The sequence below is a fragment of the Diceros bicornis genome, chromosome 2 (genome assembly GCF_020826845.1).
Source record: "Diceros bicornis minor isolate mBicDic1 chromosome 2, mDicBic1.mat.cur, whole genome shotgun sequence".
NCBI classification, from domain to species: domain Eukaryota; kingdom Metazoa; phylum Chordata; class Mammalia; order Perissodactyla; family Rhinocerotidae; genus Diceros; species Diceros bicornis.
In genome coordinates, this window is record NC_080741.1 from 33,857,671 (window position 1) to 33,876,467 (window position 18,797).

At 39.5% G+C, this 18,797-nt stretch overlaps 1 protein-coding gene across 8 annotated transcripts in view; it reads left to right on the top strand.

Annotated features, from left to right (window-relative positions):
• RBMS3 (RNA binding motif single stranded interacting protein 3) overlaps positions 1 to 18,797 on the top strand; it is a 679,730-nt gene that overhangs the window by 262,553 nt on the left and 398,380 nt on the right. For all 8 annotated transcript variants that reach the window (XM_058554287.1, XM_058554276.1, XM_058554222.1 and 5 more), the window contains exon 4: positions 18,072 to 18,163. In XM_058554287.1, coding sequence (XP_058410270.1) covers positions 18,072 to 18,163 — 92 coding nt within the window. The remainder of the gene's footprint in view (positions 1 to 18,071; positions 18,164 to 18,797) is intronic.

Here is an 18,797-nt window from a genome sequence, read left to right on the forward strand (position 1 = left end):
CTCCTAGGGGATTTCTTATTTTAATCTGAAACCTTGAGAAATGGTTCAGTTTTGTGGAAATGATGGAGGAATGTCTGCTCTTAGCAGTTTCTGTGTTCAAGGGCAAATCAACCTCTGTGCTTGCTAACTCTAATTTTCCAAGGGTTATGAGACTTTAATTTGATTCTTTATCCAGTGTGCAGAAAATGTTCACTGGAATTTGCATAATACATTCATTGTATAATCACTCTTCACATTGGTTACCTGCTTCCTCAAATGAGCATGACTTTTTTAAGGGGATGTATTAATGTAGAGCCAATTGAAACTTTGTAACCAAACAGAATCAGGTGTATCTCTGAAGGACAACCATAAAAGAGAGAGGGAAGGAGGGCATGTACTTGTTCTGAAATTGGCTATTATGTAAAAATAGCCCCAATCCTGTATTTTCAAATATTCATTTTGCAAATATAAGCAGAGGAGGATTGCTGTCTTTAAAAGCATAAAGATTTGTTGTGTGTAGAAGGGAATACACTTGTCTGGCTTGCCTCTTAGAATGTATTTAAGGCAAGTGGATTAAATTAGGGTGCTGGATTTCAGCACAGTCTAAGAAGGTGAGGGAGTTGGAGAGAGAGGATGCCTTAGGCACTGGGCCAGGTGCTTTAAAGGTATTTAAATTCATTCAATGCCCAGAGCCAACATGCAATTAAGGTAATAATATTATTACCCTTAATTTTGGTTGAGTGTTCTGTGCCTTCTGACTCACTGCTATCAAATAGGAGAGCTAGGATTTAAACCCAGACTGTATGATGCCAGCATCTTTGTCCTTCACCTACACCAAACAGTTTCTATTAAATGCATTTGTCTAGAGTGAGCTGCCTTGGGGGACCGTGTATTCCCTCACATTAGCGCTGTCCAGCTGGAGCCCGGAGGAGTTTTTGGCAGAGACTATAGGGAGATTTGAAGATCAAGTAGAGGTTGGATGAGATGACATTTGAGATCCCCATTTTCCCTGCAATTTTATGAGACTAGTATCCACAGTCCTGATTTGATGAGTGGCTTGTTGCAGATTAGGGTATCTCAATCTTTAATGTGCATACAATCACCTAGGGATCTTGTCAAAATGTAGAGCCTGATCCGGTAGATCCAGAGTGAGCCTGAGATTCTGCAGTTCTAACAAACTTCCAAGTGATGCCATCGCTGCTGGTCCACAGGCCACACATAGAGTAGCAAAGTAGAAAATCTCTCAAGTGCTGCCCCTCTGGTCTCTGCTTGCAAAGCCATTTCCCTGGTGATCCAGGTCCTGATCCTAGTTAGGACAATTGTACTTAAACATTCTGGTCACAGTTCCCTAAGCTGCATCTCAAGCAGCATATCCTAGGATCAAGAAATCCTGTTCCTTTAAACAACTAGGATTCTTGAAGTAAGCTCTGCCTGTAAGAGAGAAGACCTCAGCTGTACATCATGGACCACAAGCTATTAAACGGACAAAATGGTGGTACCCATCAGCTAGAACACCAATTTACAAATAATAGTAAAATTCCCTTGGAGAAAACATATCTTTGTTGAAAAAAAAAGTCCACGTTCAACTTATAAATAAATGCGTAATCATGAGTATGATGACATGACTATTCAAACTTTTGGTATCCCTTCTGAATCACAGAACTGAAATTTTGTCTTGTAAGGTCCTGATATGTTTTCAAAATTTCTTTGAGATGGATCCAACTTAATTGCAATGAGAGGGAAAATGGGCTTCCAATCTCCTGTATCTCAGGAGGGTATTGTTTGAATTTGATTTAACTAGCTTCTGATATATTTGGTTTGCTACGCATAAGGGTCTTTCTCTGACACGCCTTTGAAAGAAACAAAAATCTTAGGAAAAATAACTTTCTAAAGTCTAGGAGGCTTTAAAAGTATCGTCTATTCCTATTTTATTAATTTTAAAAACCTTTCAAAATATTAGAGTAAAATCAGTTTTGAAAGTTAGGAAACATTTGGCTAAGGCATAATGTAGAGCTCAGAAATATTTAATAAAGAGTTTGACAATTGGGATGCTGAAAGTAATAGGTGACAGGATTATAGAGATCTATATTTATTGACCAGGAAAGGTAGCCACATGTGTCATCAAGAGAAAAAGCAGAGTATAAAACTGTATGCATAATCTGATACCATTTTGGTTAAAAATAAAGAAAAAAAATTATTTTATTTATCTTTGGGTGATGGCATCATGGCTAATTTCTGTCCGTATTGATGGAGTTCTTCACTAAAATTGTGTAACTTTTGAAATTAGAAGAAAACAACACTACTATTTATATTTGGGGAGAAAATGTACAATTGGAGAGCCATTTACAAAATCTTAACTACAAAAGTTTTTCATTTTATGATTTTTGATAGCAGGAATTATATTTTTATTACTCTATAAATCCCTAAGTGCTTCTAATACATACAATAGTAAGAGCTCAAGAATTAGTTCTAGTTGCTTTTTCAAGTTAGAACATCAGAAAGAATCACAGAACAGTTTCTTGGGAAGGTGGAACAGAGCGCCAAGGTCTGGGTAAGAAGGGGACTTATATTTTACTGAATACTGTTTTGTTTGACTTGATTTTTATTTTTTTATTTTTTACTACATGCGTGTGTTACTCTCAATTGCCCATAAGTACACTTAAGGTTCTTATTTCTTAGATTCTAATACAAAACTAGAATTGTACTTGGTGTATCAGGTGGGATGGAGACAAGTAATTTGGGGTCCAAGAGGATGTAAGAGCCACTATTTCTCATAGTGATAGGGACAGTACTTGTGGACATTCATTTAAATTATTTGGGATAAGGCCTATAAACAGATGGGTAAAGACTCTATCCAGTAAAATATGGGTATAAATTAGGAAATGTATGGCTTTAGTCAAACAGAAGCTTCCCCAGGGTTTCAAAGTGAGTTTTGCCAAAATTTTGGAAGGAAGAATTCATGGATGGAGCTCTTTCCCAGGAAAATAATGCCATTCAAAGGGACACAGGGCTTTGTATGGAAATTTAGATGAAGTGGCCAGTTGGTGGAGGGAATATCTAGAAACAGGTATTCCCTCTCTGAGGAAATGAGAGGGATAATTCCCTCTCATTATCAGAAGCTCTCTGATAATACATGTTTCTTAAAAGAGTTGACTTGCATGTGGGATTCACTTTCTTTTCCTCCTTTTTTGCACTAAACTACTTAATTCATCCCTCTGGGTGGTTGCCCAGTTATGCCACAATGTCCATCTTCTAAAGATGAATGTTCAGTTGAGCGGGGGATGTCTCTGCTATAGAAAGATGTATAAGACTACAAACATGCTTCCCAGGACATTGGCTGCAGAGTGAATGTGGATTAAAGTACCTGGGGGGACACGTGCGGGCCAAGATGAGATTGTCCTTCCATTGATCCTCACATACTGAGGCCATCATTTCTGCTCTTCTGGTGGAGGAATAGTTTACAGTTCTATCCATCTGTAAGAGCAGACCAAGGAAAGGGAGAGAAGGGTGGGCAGCTAGAAATAAAATCATAGTTAGTTTTGCCTACCCTACTGTGCACTGGGATTTTAGAGCTATAATTAGAGTGCTCAATTACAGCTTGCTTGCCTCAAAGATACAAACTCAATGGAATTGTTTTAACAATACCCTGGCTTGCTCCTGCAGCCAGCGTTACAAACTTGTACCTCCCACTGTTGTTGATGGCAGACACAGGACCAACGGTTCACACAAGACGTTATTTTATTTGTATCCTTGAACACTGCCTGTTAGCAAAGGAAAACTTTGCAAAATGATTCACAGAGTTAATCTGCCCACTTAGAGCCAAATAGACTGCTCCCTCAATCTTTGCAATATTATAATAAAATAATGGTTGGTCTAGTTGGAGGCCTTGGCAATGAGTGAGTTTCCTTAATCTCAACAAAGCACAGTGATCTCTCTAAGCCCATAAATAATGACCCTGACCCTAATTTTGAGTTTACTCAGTATAAAGAAGCAATTTATCTCTTTTAAAAATCAATTGAATGGAGTGAGGAGGGAAGTGAGTTTTGGGATTTGAATTTGTGTTTGGTTTAATAAGACTTTTTGTGCAACATAAATGGAATGAGAAAGTGTCCCATTTTCAAGTGGCATGCTACTAAGTATTCTGCTCCCTAAATTTATCTGTCTTTGTAATTGTTTCATTCTGCCTGAAAATGCCATTTGGGACCTAATTTCTTTTCCCCAGTCCTCACTTGTGTCATTTGCACACAAAATGTACTGAGTTTGACCCCACCTGGAAGAAATATTTGCCATTTTAGCATACTAGCACTTTCTTTTCACCTTTTGTGTGGTACTGATTCCTCTCTATACCTTGTACTTAACAGTTCATTTCTACTGTGCACAAAACTGACAAAGAGAAAGACACAATAATACATACATACACAAAGTTAGAATGTGGATAATTTTACCATCATGCCACTCATTGAAAGGAGACCTGACTCAGGTATTCAGCTCTGATGAGCAGAACTGTACTCATAAAACCATGCATACTGTACTGAATGAAAATATGCCATTTTGCATGTGCTCATCTAGACACCTATGCGTAAGAGGACCCCCCACTGTATTTAAATTTCTTTATCTTCCCTGCTAGACCATAAACCCTGACAACAAGGGCCATATTAGAGCTTTCCCTGCAGCATCTAGCATGCTATCTTTCTTTTTTTTTTTTTTCATGTTTCATTATGTCCTTTTTTTTTTAATTTTTTGTTTATTGCAGTAACATTGGTTTATAACATTGTAAAAATTTCAGGTGTACATCATTGTACTTCTATTTCTGCATGGACTACATCATGTTCACCACCAAAATACTAATTACAACCCATCACCACACACATGTGCCGAATTATCCCTTTCACCCTCCTCCCTCCCCTCTTCCCCTCTGGTAACCACCAATCCACTCTCTGTCCCTATGTGTTTGTTTATTGTTGTTATTATCTACTACTTAATGAAGGAAATCATATGGTATTTGACCTTCTCCCTCTGACTTATTTCACTTTGCATTATACCCTCAATGTCCATCCATGTTGTCACAAATGGCTGGATTTCATCGTTTCTTATGGCTGAGTAGTATTCCATTGTGTATATATACCACATCTTCTTTATCCATTCGTCCCTTGATGGGCACTTAGGTTGCTTCCAAGTCTTGGCTATTGTGAATAACGCTGCAATGAACACAGGGGTGCATGTACCTTTGAAATTGGTGTTTTCAAGTTCTTTGGATAAATACCCAGCAGTGGAATAGCTGGATCATATGGTAGTTCTATCCTTGATTTTTTGAGGAATCTCCATACTGTTTTCCATAGTGGCTGCACCAGTCTGCACTCCCACCAGCAGTGTATGAGAGTTCCCTTTTCTCCACATCCTCTCCAACACATATTGTTTCCTGTCTTGTTAATTATAGCCATTCTGACGGGCGTCAGGTGATATCTCATTGTAGTTTTGATTTGCATTTCCCTGATAGTTAGTGATTTTGAACATCTTTTCATGTGTCTGTTGGCCATCTGTATATCTTCTTTGGAGAAATGTCTGTTCAGGTCTTTTGCCCATTTTTTAATTGGGTTGGTAGTTTTTTTGTTGTTGAGATGCATGAGTTCTTTATGTATTTTGGAGATTAAGCCCTTATCAGAAGTATGGTTTGCAAATATCTTCTCCCAATTGTTAGGTTGTCTTTTCGTTTTGTTGATGGTTTCCTTTGCTGTGCAGAAGCTTTTTAGTTTGATGTAGTCCCATTTGTTTATTTTTTCTATTGTTTCTCTTGCCCGGTCAGATGTGGTGTTTGAAAAGATGTTGCTAAGACCGATGTGGAAGAGCGAACTGCCTATGTTTTCTTCTAGAAGTTTCATAGTTTCAGGTCTTACATTCAAGTCTTTAATCCATTTGGAGTTAATTTTTGTGCATGGTGTAAGGTAAGGGTCTACTTTCATTTTTTTGCATGTGGCTATCCAGTTTTCCCAACACCATTTGTTGAAGAGACTTTTTTTTCCCCATTGTATGTTCTTGGCTCCTTTGTCAAAGATTAGCTGTCCATAGATGTGTGGGTTTATTTCTGGGCTTTCAATTCTATTCCATTGATCCGTGTGTCTGTTTTTGTGCCAGTACCATGCTGTTTTGGTTACTATAGCTTTGTAGTATATTTTGAAATCAGTGTGATACCTCCAGCTTTGTTCTTTTTTCTTAGGATTCCTTTAGCTATTCGGGGTCTTTTGTTGTTCCATATAAATTTTAGGATTCTTTGTTCTATTTCTGTGAAAAATGTTGTTGGAACTTTGATAGGGATTGCATTGAATCTATAGATGGCTTTAGGAAGTATGGACATCTTAACTATGTTAATTCTTCCAATCCAAGAGCACAGAATATCTTTCCATTTCTTTGTGTCTTCTTCAATTTCTTTCAGAAATGTTTTATAGTTTTCGGTGTACAGATCTTTCACCTCTTTGGTTAAGTTTATTCCTAGGTATTTTATTCTTTTTTTTTGCAATTGTAAGTGGGATGGTATTCTTAATTTCTCTTTCTGCTAGTTCGTTGTTAGTGTACAGAAATGCAACTGATTTTGTATGTTGATTTTGTATCCTGCAACTTTACCACATTCGTTTATTACTTCTAAAAGTTTTCTGGTGGATTCTTTAGGGTTTTCTATATATAAAATCATGTCATCTGCAAATAGTGACAGTTTCACTTCTTCCTTTCCAATTTGGATCCCTTTTATTTCTTTCTCTTGCCTGATTGCTCTGGCTAGGACTTCCAATACTATGTTAAATAGGAGTGGTGACAGTGGGCATCCTTGTCTGGTTCCTGTTCTTAGAGGGATAGCTTTCAGTTTTTCACCATTGAGGATGATATTAGCTGTGGGTTTCTCATATATGGTCTTTATTATGTTGACGTACTTTCCTTCTATACCCATTTTATTCAGAGTTTTTATCGCAAATGGATGCTGTATCTTGTCAAATGCTTTCTCTGCATCTATTGAGATGATCATGTGATTTTTGTTCTTCATTTTATTAATGTGGTGTATTACGTTGATTGATTTGCGAATGTTAAACCATCCCTGCATCCCTGGAATAAATCCCACTTGATCATGGTGTATAATCTTTTTAACGTATTGTTGTATGTGATTTGCTAGTATTTTGTTGAGGATTTTCGCATCGATGTTCATCAGTGATATTGGCCTGTAATTTTCTTTTTTTTTGTGTTGTCCTTGTCTGGTTTTGGTATCAGGGTAATGTCAGCTTCGTAGAATGAGTTAGGGAGCTTCCCCCCCTCCTCAATTTTTTGGAAGAGTTTGAGAAGGATAGGTATTAAGTCTTCTTTGAATGTTTGGTAGAATTCACCAGGGAAGCCGTCTGGTCCTGGACTTTTATTTTTGGGGATGTTTGTGATTACTGTTTCGATCTCCTTACTGGTGATTGGTCTATTCAAATTCTCTACTTCTTCTTGATCCAGTTTTGGAAGGTTGTATGATTCTAAGAATTTATCCATTTCTTCCAGATTGTCGAATTGGTTGGCATATAGCTTTTCATAGTATTCTCTTATAATCTTTTGTATTTCTGAGGTGTCTGTTGTAACCTCTCCTCTTTCATTTCTGATTTTACTTATTTGTGCCTTCTCTCTTTTTTTCTTGGTGAGTCTAGCTAAAGGTTTGTCAATTTTGTTGATCTTTTCAAAGAACCAGCTCTTGGTTTTATTAATTTTTTCTATTGTTTTTTTGGTCTCTATTTCATTTATTTCTGCTCTGATTTTTATTGTTTCCCCTCTTCTACTGATTTGGGGCTTTGTTTGTTCTTCTTTTTCTAGTTCCTTTAGGTGCATTGTTAGATTGTTTATTTGGGATTTTTCTTGTTTGTTGAGATAGGCCTGTATCGCTATAAACTTCCCTCTTAGAACCGCTTTTGCTGTATCCCATAAATTCTGGCATGTCGTATTTTCATTTTCATTTGTCTCCAGGTATTTTTTGATTTCTTCGTTAACCCAGTCGTTGTTCAGTAGCACTTTGTTTAATCTCCATGTATTTGTGGCTTTTCTGATTATCTTCCTATAGTTGATTTCTAGTTTCATACGGTTGTGGTCAGAAAAGATGCTTGGTATTATTTCAATCTTCTTAAATTTATGGAGACTTGTTTTGTGGCCTAATATGTGATCAATCCTGGAGAATGTTCCATGTGCATTTGAAAAGAACGTGTATTCTTCGGTTTTTGGATGGAATGCTCTGTATATATCTACTAGGTCCATCTGTTCTAGTGTGTCGTTTAAGGCCAATGTTTCCTTATTGATCTTCTGTTTGGATGATCTATCCGTTGGTGTAAGTGGAGTGTTCAAGTCCCCTACTATTATTGTGTTACTGTCTATTTCTCTTTTTATGTCTGTTAATAATTGCTTTATATATTTAGGTGCACCTACATTGGGTGCGTAGATATTTACAAGTCTTATATCCTCTTGTTGGATTGTTCTCTTGATCATTATGTAATGCCCTTCTTTGTCTCTTTTTACAGTTTTTGTTTTAAAGTCTATTTTGTCTGATATGAGTACTGCTACCCCAGCTTTCTTTTCATTGCCATTTGCGTGGAGTATCTTTTTCCATCCCTTCACTTTCAGTTTGTGAGTGTCTTTAGGTCTGAAGTGTGTCTCTTGTATGCAGCATATATATGGGTCTTGTTTTTTATCCAGTCAGCCACCCTATGCCTTTTAATTGGAGCATTTAGTCCATTGACGTTTAAAGTAACTATTGATAAGTATGTACTTACTGCCATTTTTTAACTTTTTTTTTTTTTTCTCTCAGTGTTTTAGTAGTCCTTCTCTGTTCTTTACTTCTTCTATACAGAATTGATGGTCACTTTAGTTTGACCTCTGTCTGAAAGCTGTACTCTTTAACTCCCCTCCTCCCTCCTTTTATGTTTTTGATATCATATCTAACCTCTTTGTTGTGCATTTGTATCCATTTCCCTCTTATCATGGAAATAGATAATTTTTCCTATTTGTGGTCTTCTCTTTTCCCCTGAAATCAGTCCCTTTAACATTTCTTGTAGCACTGGTTTCTTGGTGACAAACTCCTTTAATTTTTGCTTATCTGGGAAAATTTTGATCTCTCCTTCCATTTTGAATAATAACCTTGCTGGGTAGAGTATTCTTGGCTGTAAGTTTTTTCCTTTTAGCACTTTAAATATATCGTGCCATTCTCTTCTAGCCTGTAAGGTTTCTGCTGAGAAGTCAGCTGATAGCCTTATGAGGTTTCCTTTGTATGTAACTTGACATTCTCTTGCGGCTTTTAGGATTCTCTCTTTATCTTTAATTCTGGACATTTTGATTATGATGTGTCTTGGTGTGGGCCTCTTTGGGTTTATCTTGTTTGGGGCTCTCTGTGCTTCCTGTACCTGGATGTCTGTTTCCTTCCTTAGGTTAGGGAAGTTTTCATCTATTATTTCTTGAAATAGATTCTCTGACCCCTTGTCTCGCTCTTCTCCTTCCGGGACACCTATAACACGGATGTTAGTGTGCTTGATGTTGTCCCAGAGGTCCCTTAGACTGTCCTCACTCTTTTTAATTCTTTTCTCTTTTACCTGTTCACCTTGGGTAATTTCTTCTAGTCTTTCTTCCAGCTCACAGATCCGTTCTTCTGTATCCTCTACTCTGCTTTTGAGTCCCTCTAATGAATTTTTCATTTCCAGTATTGTATTCGTCATTTCTGATTGGTTCTTTTTTATATCTTCCATTTCTTTGTTGACATTCTCACTGAGTTCATCTATTCTTCTCCCCAGATCAGTGAGCATCCTTAACACTCTTAGTTTGAACTCTCTGTCGGGTAGGTTGCTCATTTCTGTTTCACTTAGTTCCTTTTCTGGGGTTTTGTCCTGTTCCCTTACTTGGAATGTATTCTTTTGCCTCCTCATTTTGCCTCTTTCCCTGTGCTTGTGTCTACGTATTAGGTAGGTCAGCTATGTCTCCTGCTCTTGGATAGGTGACCTTATGTAAGTGATGGCTTAGGAGACTTCCATTGTGCTTCCCTCAGTTCTCAATGTTCCAGGGATGGCCCCTATGTGGGCTACGTGTGTCCTTCTATTGTGGCCTGTTAGCTCTCCCTATAGGCGCCCAGGGAGGCTGAGTTATGCTCCTGGCCAGCTGTTGTAATGCTCAGCTGCTTGTAGTTGTTGTGGGCCCTTCAGTCTCTTTATCAGGTGTGGGGAGCCCCAGCACAGTTGGCTGTAAGCTCTAATACCACATTTTATGTTGCAGTATTTCTTTTAACTGAGTAGGCCCCCAGCGTGGCAGGTTGTTAGGCTCAGGGCCTTACAATTGCTGTAAGCCTCTAGCCTATTAGGTCTCTTTTCAGCTCTCTGAGGATTGCAGCTGGGTGGGGCTTGCCTCAGGCACAGGAGTACCCAATTGTTTCAGGCTTTCGAAGGTGGGGCAAACCTCCTATGTGGGTCTTTGAGAAGCACAAGTCTTCTGCAGCTGACAAGCCCTGTTGCCCACAGGTCCACACACACAGTCAACACAGTCCTGCCCCGTGTGAGTGCCCCGACCTCCCCAAGCGGACCCAGTCTCTCCACGGCGGGAGCCCCACACACTCCGCCACCGCCTCACACTCTCCACCCGCTCCTTGTGCACACCCTGCCCCGCTCAAGTCGGCTCAGTTGCCTTGCTGCAGAGAATCCAGTCACCAATCTATGCAGGCCCACATGTTGCCTGAGGGCTTGTTGTTGGGTGGGGCCAGTCTCTAGGGTGGGCTGCCTGCCCTGGCTGAGCTGGATTAAATCGGTGCGCTAGTGGGTGGAGCAGACCCTGGGCTAGCAGGCCTCAGGGAGAACTCCAATGGTGTCTGTGTCAGCACACCCACACCAGGCCACAACAATGGCCGCCGCCAATGTGCCAGTCCCTGGAGAGGTCTCACCCCTCACCGAGATGCACTCAGGGCCTATTAGGTGAGTCTCTTGTCACCAAAGCACTGTGCACCTTTCTTTCTGGTGATTTTAGGATGCTTTCTGGAACGGGTGAGTTTGTCTGCGGGCCCTTTAAGAGCCAGTTTTAGTTTCTTTGTGAACCGGGTTTTCTGGGGGTGCTCCCCAGTGTTTTAGTAGCAGGCACAGTCAGATATTATGCCGCTGGTCTCGATTGTGCTGGGTCCACAATATGCCCCCAGCGGGGGCGCTCCCCGGCTCAGGGCCCCGCGCCCCCAGGGAGGCTGCGTACCTGTGCGCTGCTCCCGGCGGCCGTGAAGCTGGCGGCTTGTGAAGGCGGCGTTTTTCCTCTCCGGAAGGGAGTCTCTGCCTTTTCTACCCCAGTTAGGATTGTCCGTTGTTGCAGGAGTTCCTCTCATCCAGTTTTCAGTTCTGTCTCAGGGGTAATTTTTCCACGAGTAGTTGTAAATTGGCTGGGTCCACGGGAGGAGGTGAGTTCCGAGTGTGCCTATGCCGCCATCTTGACTCCGCCTGCTATCTTTCTTGCACATAGTAGATGTTTAGTAAATTCATAAAAAAAAATAGGAAAGTCACATCATCATTCAGAAGTGTCCCTCAAAAGTTAAATCCTATTCCAAAAACTGACATCTCATTTTAGTGTTTCTGGCACTAGAATATCAGAATGTTTAGGTAATTAAGTGCAAACATCCGGGGAATATAGTGAAGCAATCCATTTACTGTAAATGGACGTTGTAACCTATCTTATTTGCCTCCATTTGCTAAGTGTCTGAGGGCTGCAGCCCTTTGTATAGGAAGTACATATGCTGTTCTTTTCTGTATAAAACCATTCCATTCTATTTTATAAAGATCTTTCAAAGCATGTAATTTCAGATTTTAATGGTTTAGATTTCTTTTTCCCTCAAAATAAACACTCTCATCTCTGGCTTTTGCATTCTACCAGGATTTTTCTTTTGCTTTTATTTTTTCACAAACCTAAGTTAGGCCATGTGGCTACTGTGTGGGTTCCTCTATTGTACCCTTGCTTCACTGTAAATTATTCACAGGTAATGGATGCAAAAGAAGATACTGAAGAATTGACTGGGTTTTCTTGTTAGTTTGGCTTTATAAGTATAAAAGTAGTGAAGAATTTATCAAAGTGCTGTCCTTCAGCTATCTTCTTTGATCACATACTGCAGAGAACTAGGAAACCCCATAATAAGAAAAGACATCCAGCAAGCACTCCACAGTTTAGGGAAGCAAGAGAAATCCAGCAGAAATCCAGAGGCCTGAAGGCAGCCAAGGCTTCACTGAACTTCCAGGAAGCCAGCAAACTGCTCCGCCCTTCCTGTAGGCCACCTTCCCTCCCTGCAGCTCAGTTTGCCTGCTCTGAGCCCAGACAACAGCCACAGAATATTATTAAGCCTAAAGACAAAGAGGGAGAATTTATGGAAGGGCAATTCTTAAACATCTTCAACAGTTAAATTTGAGTAGAACTTCAGTTGAATGTATAATTCCTAGACAAAGTGTTCACTTACTCTGTTTAAAAATCACATTTGAGTCACAGCTGGATGGTCTTTGAAAGAAGTTGGGTGTTACATCAAGCCATCTGTGTTTCAAGTGGGCTTTTATGACAGTCATTCTGAAGACGAAGAGCAAGGCAAACGCTGTGAAACTTAGCGTGTAGTTCTACTCTGAGAGCAAGTCTCCCTCGGCTGTGTAGATGCCACCACAAATCTGAACCAGGACTTCTGCATTTATCACCCCACCCCACCCCACATAAAGAACAACCCAGTGTTGATAAATAAGTAAGCAGTTTCAATAGAGAATTTAAGGAGCCAGTAGCAACACAGAAGTGTAAAATAAATTGTTGAAGATGGTAAAGAGACGTTTAACAAAATTCAAATGGATTGTCACACGGTGGTCCAGCTGAATGGCAAAGGTCACAGAGAAGAAGCTGCCTACAAATGTCCTGGAAAAACCAGAACCCTCTGGACGATACCATTGCTTGTAGAATTCTGTTACAATCTCTAAGTATATATATATATATATTTTTTTCTTTTTTCTATGAAGTCACCAGGCTTGTAGTGCAATAAAAATAGCAAAACTTTAACACACCAAGTTTAAAGCATTTCAGGAAAGCATTGATTATATCTGCCAATGCAATGAGTGCATTTGGCGAATGACCTAATTAGCGTGGAGCTGGTTCTTTCTCACTGCTCTGCTTCCTGCTAATTGCAGAACTGCTGGCCTTCTCCCGTTGACAAGGAAGAAAAACAAGGATAGGGGTGTGTGGAGAAAACAGTGACATTCAGTTTTAATTCATTTGAACCTGCTGCCAAGCTTAATTATGTAATGGAGGGAGTGAGCTTCCAGCCACTTGAGCTGGGGTTTCGGATGGTTACCATTCACCGGGATTTTATCGAGGATTTGAGCAGTTACCATAAAGCATTAATAGCTGGAGTTGAACTAATCTCCCCACCCTGCCCCTCACCAGATGTATGTACAGAGGTTCCTGTTCCCAGACTTGATTATTTGTCACTAAGGAAAGCAAATTGAAACCAAATTGAAGTTGCTTTATTCCACAGTAAATGCATCAGTATTCTTTAGGGACAGCTTTGTCTTTCATTTTGTTTTCTTCTAATTGTGATGTAGTATATGCTGTCACATAAAACTCAGGAATACAATGTTTATTCTAGAATTGGAGTGGTTTTCTCAGGGTTGCTTGAGACATTTTTCCTCTGAAATTTCATTTTAATTAGTGAAAGTGAATATATATGAAAAACATAAATATTTCAGTGAAATATTTCATATTTGGCAGCTTATTCTTTGTTTATAACTTTGTTTCCTGGGGTCTGAGCACCCCTGTTGGCGTGGAGCTTTCTGTAGAGGAGATATTTTGTACGAAGGGGCCCCTCTCTCTCCTTGCCGGCATGATGGCTCTTTGGAAATACACTCTTCCCAAAGTTCGCCCATTACCTCCCCGGTTCAGAGAACGCTCAGGTGTCTCATGCCCTCACAGGTTTCTTCTGTTTGGGTTGGAGTTCAGCCCTGGAGATCAGCATTGTGATTCTGTAATATCCTATGTAACGTGTGGGGGTGGAAGGAAAGGGAGGAAGCCATAGAAGAAGCCACATTGGAGTAGAGGCTGAGAGGCATGAAATCCGGTGCTGCCTTGCTGGGTGGCAGCATGGCTGAGCCAGAACTGTGACTGCTTGGCATTTATATTGTTCTTTATAGTCAAATGTATTAATAGGCATCTGTATGAGTTAATTCTCATTGTAGTCCCATGAAGTAAGTTAGCATCTTTTAAAGATGCTTTCAATTAATTTTGACAGATATTTACTAAGCACAGCTATGCTATGTGTTAGGTACAGTCCCAGCAACTGGGGCTATGCAAAGAAGTAACACCTGCTTGCTAAGAGTGCTCTTTTTTCTTTGAGTAACAGTGAGTGAAAGGCAGAATTGCTCTTTTAGTGAAGCGCAGCACTTCCCATATGTCTAGATCCTCTCACCTCCCCACCTTCTCAGGAACGTTATTCTAAAAATTATCCCCTTGCTTCCTAAAGTTTTGATCTCTTGCCTTCTGCTTGATCTTTACTATCACTCTTCAAAAATGCCGAAAACAGTCCCATAGTGGGTGCAACAGATAAATATTTGTTGAATAACTCGAATGAATACTCAGTAGTTCTCTACCCTGGATTCACACTGAAATCAGCTAGGGAACACACACACAAACACGCACACACATAAACACACCCCCCCACACACAAATGTGTATGTGTGTGTGTGTGTAAACACTTGAGCCACATTCCCAAAGATAGTGATTTAATTTTCCTGGGGTGAGAAATGAGCATTGATTTTTTTTTTTTTTTAAGCTCCCAAAGTGATTCTAGTGTGCAGCTAAGGTTGAAAACCATAGGATCTCCTATCTTAAAACAAACAAACAAAGGCAACTCATCTGACTTCATATCCCCCTCTAACTAAGCAATCTCTTAATTCTCCTTCTCGGCAAGATAACCATAGAGAGGTCTATAAGCACTCTTTCTACCTCATCTTTCTCTCTCTTCAACTACTCAAGCAGGCTTCAATCCCACCACTTGCCTGAAGCAAATCATGATAATGACATCCATGTTCCTAAACACACTGGGCATTTTCAAGCTCTCATCTTGCTCACAGTCTCAGTGGCATTTGACACAGTTGATTTCTCTCTCCTTCTTGCAACACTTTCTTACCGTGACTTTGAAACATCCTCTTCCCTTTTCATTTCCTTCTTGTCTCTGATTCTCCTTCAGCCTCCTTTGAAATCTCATTTTCTTATCTGACACCTACATGCTGAAGTTGCTCAAGCTGCAAACCCAGGCCTTTTGTTTCTACTTATAGTAGGTGTTTTTGTCTATTTTCATCTCTGTAAATAATATCTTTATGCTGTTGACGACCTAACTTATATTTCCAATCCTATCCCCTTTTTTGAGCACCAGCCTAATATATCCAACTGCTACTTGACGCTTTTGCTTAGATGTCTCACAGGCATTTCTCACTCAACACGTCTCAAACTGATATTTTAATTTTCCCTCTTCCCTGTTAGATCCTCCGCCAGTCCCCCCATTTCAGTAAATCACAACTCCACCCTCCCAGCAGCTTATGCTGAAAAAACAGTAGTAATCCTTGTCATCTATATCTCCCCCTGCTCCCAACCCAGTCAATCCATCACCAAGTCTTGTTAATTCTGCCTCCAAAATATCATTCAAATCATCCATTTCACCCCACCCATTTCATTGCCAGCTGCCAGTTGTCTGGATTGCTGTAGTAGCCCCTAAGTCATCTCCCAGATTCTACTGTTCCCGCCGACCTTCTCCACAACCACTCAATCTTCAGCAGAAGCCAGCTACAGTGATATTTTAAGATATGTAATTCATTTCATGCCACTGCTTCTTTAAGATTTTCAGTAATGAACACTCAATAGTTAGATTCTATATTGTATGCTCTCATTTTCTTTCAAGGAAGACATGCCATTTGGTAATTATAGATTAATTTGTATAGTTATTTGTTTTGTATCTATCACCCAACTCAATTATAAGCTCATAAGGGTGGAAAGTGGGGCTATTCTTTTCACTACTATATATGCTGTGCCAGGGAAAAGTACCTGACATAGAATTTAATTACTGACTGAAAGAATGAACATGGGAATGGATGAGAAAGACTGACTAAAGCAGGAGGTGGAAGGAGGTGCCCTGTCAATCCTCACTTAGCCAGTTCTACTGAGAACTCAACCACTCCATTAGTAAATGTACCTACTGAAAGAGCTGGATTAAATCCTTTTATGGAAGTGTTTTATTCCATGTCCTAACTTCAAAATCCAAGGAATTTTCAAGAATTGTGTCCTCCCTGGTGGGCTTCAGGGGCTGCTAGAAATAGTTTGCAAAGTGGGGTTATTAAAGCAGTTCATTGTATGGCGTATTTGGAAAGGGCATATGCAGACTTGGCTTCAAATCCTGGATCCACCAATTAAGCAGCTTGTGATCTGGCGCCAGTTGTGTCACCTCACCTGAGCCTCAGTTTTTTCCTGTATACACGCGAATGGGCATGAGGCCAATAGACATGAAGTTATAATTTCAACAGGTGTCAACATGTCAACCCCCCAGCACAGTATCTGGCGCATAGGAGATAATGTCTACATTTTAGTTTTATTTTCTTCTCCCATTAACTCTACTTCTTGGCTTATTCTGTTCTTTTTCTCCCTTTTTCTTTTGCTTTTTCTACCCTATCTTACTCATCTTAGTGGGTAGTAATACTCTCATTACTCACAAAGTTTGAATTTTGTGGGAAGAGAAGAATTAGCAGTACTTACAGAGCAGGCTTCCTTTTGGATTAAAAATACAAACTTCACAGCCACTCTTCCCAGCTTTTCAAGAGCATTTTATGGTACACTGCTGTGTAACAAGTTCATTTTAGGATAACATGCTGGGAGGGAGAAAAAGAAGAAGGGATTCGAGGGGAGAAAATTTAAAAGTTAATTAAAGGAAACAAGTTGGTAATTGAATTCCCTTGCACTCTTCTTGGGTTATTTGAGGGGGTCACAGTGCATGGTTAGTAGGTAGTTTGCTTCAGTAGCTCACCTAGAAACTTCTAAATGATGCAAGCATGAGAGTGCAGAGCAAATCCCTGCCTGACAGATGAGAAGAGGTGTAGGATACATACGGTGGGCTTTTTAGATGTGCCAAACAAAGCTGCCCTCATACTCGTTCTTCAGCATTTTTATTTCGATATATTCTTGGCAGCTGATATTACTGTTAGACTAAGCCCTGGGCTAATATCTTCTAGTTTATGGGCATGCAAAATCGTCTCTTCATTGGTTCTGTTTCATTGATTCTGGCAGTTTCTTTGGCATCACTTTGTACACACCTAGTTAGGCACACAGTCAGAAAACAGTATGGGCAACTCTTGTGCCCTTTTAGATTGTACTCAAGTAACATGTAGGTGACATGGGTCTTTGTTTCTTAATTTTGAAAGAAGCTTGAATATCTATTTAATCATTCTTTATCACAGATCACTTAAGTGTCAAAATAGTTTAAGAGGTTATCATTGAGAAAGACAGGGTTCTGTAATGAATTAGCATGGGCTTAGTAATCAACTGGAACTAGGTTCAAACCTTAACTCTCATTCACAACATTTCTTCATTCACACAGTCAACATATGTTTATTGAATGCCTACTGTGTGCCAGGCACTATTGAAGTTGCTGGTGACAACTTTATTCAAGTTCTATTACGGCTTTTATTAACATCAATTTTTTTGAGGTTTTGAAAATTAACTTTAGAGATAGACTTTTCTACATTTTTCAACATTTTGTGCTCTTCATTCTTGGAACAAACCTATTGAAGGAAGAAGAACATGGTTAAATAATGTATTACCTTCCTCACCAAATTAGTCTACATCAAGTTACTTGATTGCATCTCCAGTCTCCAAAGCAATCTCTGGAAAAGAAGAAAGTTACCATTTTTTATTGAATGATACTGTAGTATCTTTCCCGACCTGTTAAGGAAAAGATTGAGAGCCTTTATGTTGAACCACAGTTGTGAATGCAAGTCTAAACACAAACACACAGTCCATCGGTATGAAAGAGACGCAGCTATTTGTGAGTACTAACAAGGGGTTTTGTGCTTTCACAGGTTATGGTTTTGTAGATTTCGACAGTCCCGCAGCTGCACAGAAAGCAGTAGCATCTCTCAAGGCAAATGGAGTGCAGGCACAGATGGCCAAGGTAAGACTGGCGTTTAGACTGCCTTTTTTTTTCTTTTGTGATAATATATTTCTCCATTGCTGTGAGCTGAATCAGAATCGAAGTTGGCAACAATTTGGATTATATTTACTTATTAGGGAAAATAAGAAACCTCACAATAGGTTTGGCTTGGAAAAATCTGGCTGGTTTATTTTGTTGTTTGTGTATATTTATCAATGTGCTCTTTTGTTATAGTGACCTCATTAGTGATTTAAGGGCACTTATGAAGTGCTCTATTTTGCCTGAAAAGGAAGGTGTGTGTGTATGCGTGTGTGTGTGTGTGTGTGTGTGTGTCTATCTAGGGCTTTCACCAGTAATCAGTTCTGGAGTAGGACAGTTCTCAGCAAGCTGTCTTTGATAAACTGAGCTAAGAAATTGCTCACTCTCATGTTGGAAAGAGTTGATCGTTGAATGATGAGGTTGTCTTAACTGTGCAGGGAAATGATTTAACCAAAGTGTACATTGTCTGTATTGCTAGAATTTCATTTTCGCCTTTATATGTAGAGTTTTCCTAGTTAATAATTTCCTAGATAATGATAATTTTCAATACTAATTTATTTTTATGTAGAACAAGTAATCTGAAACATTCTATCTGAAATTGCGATGCATTTTTATA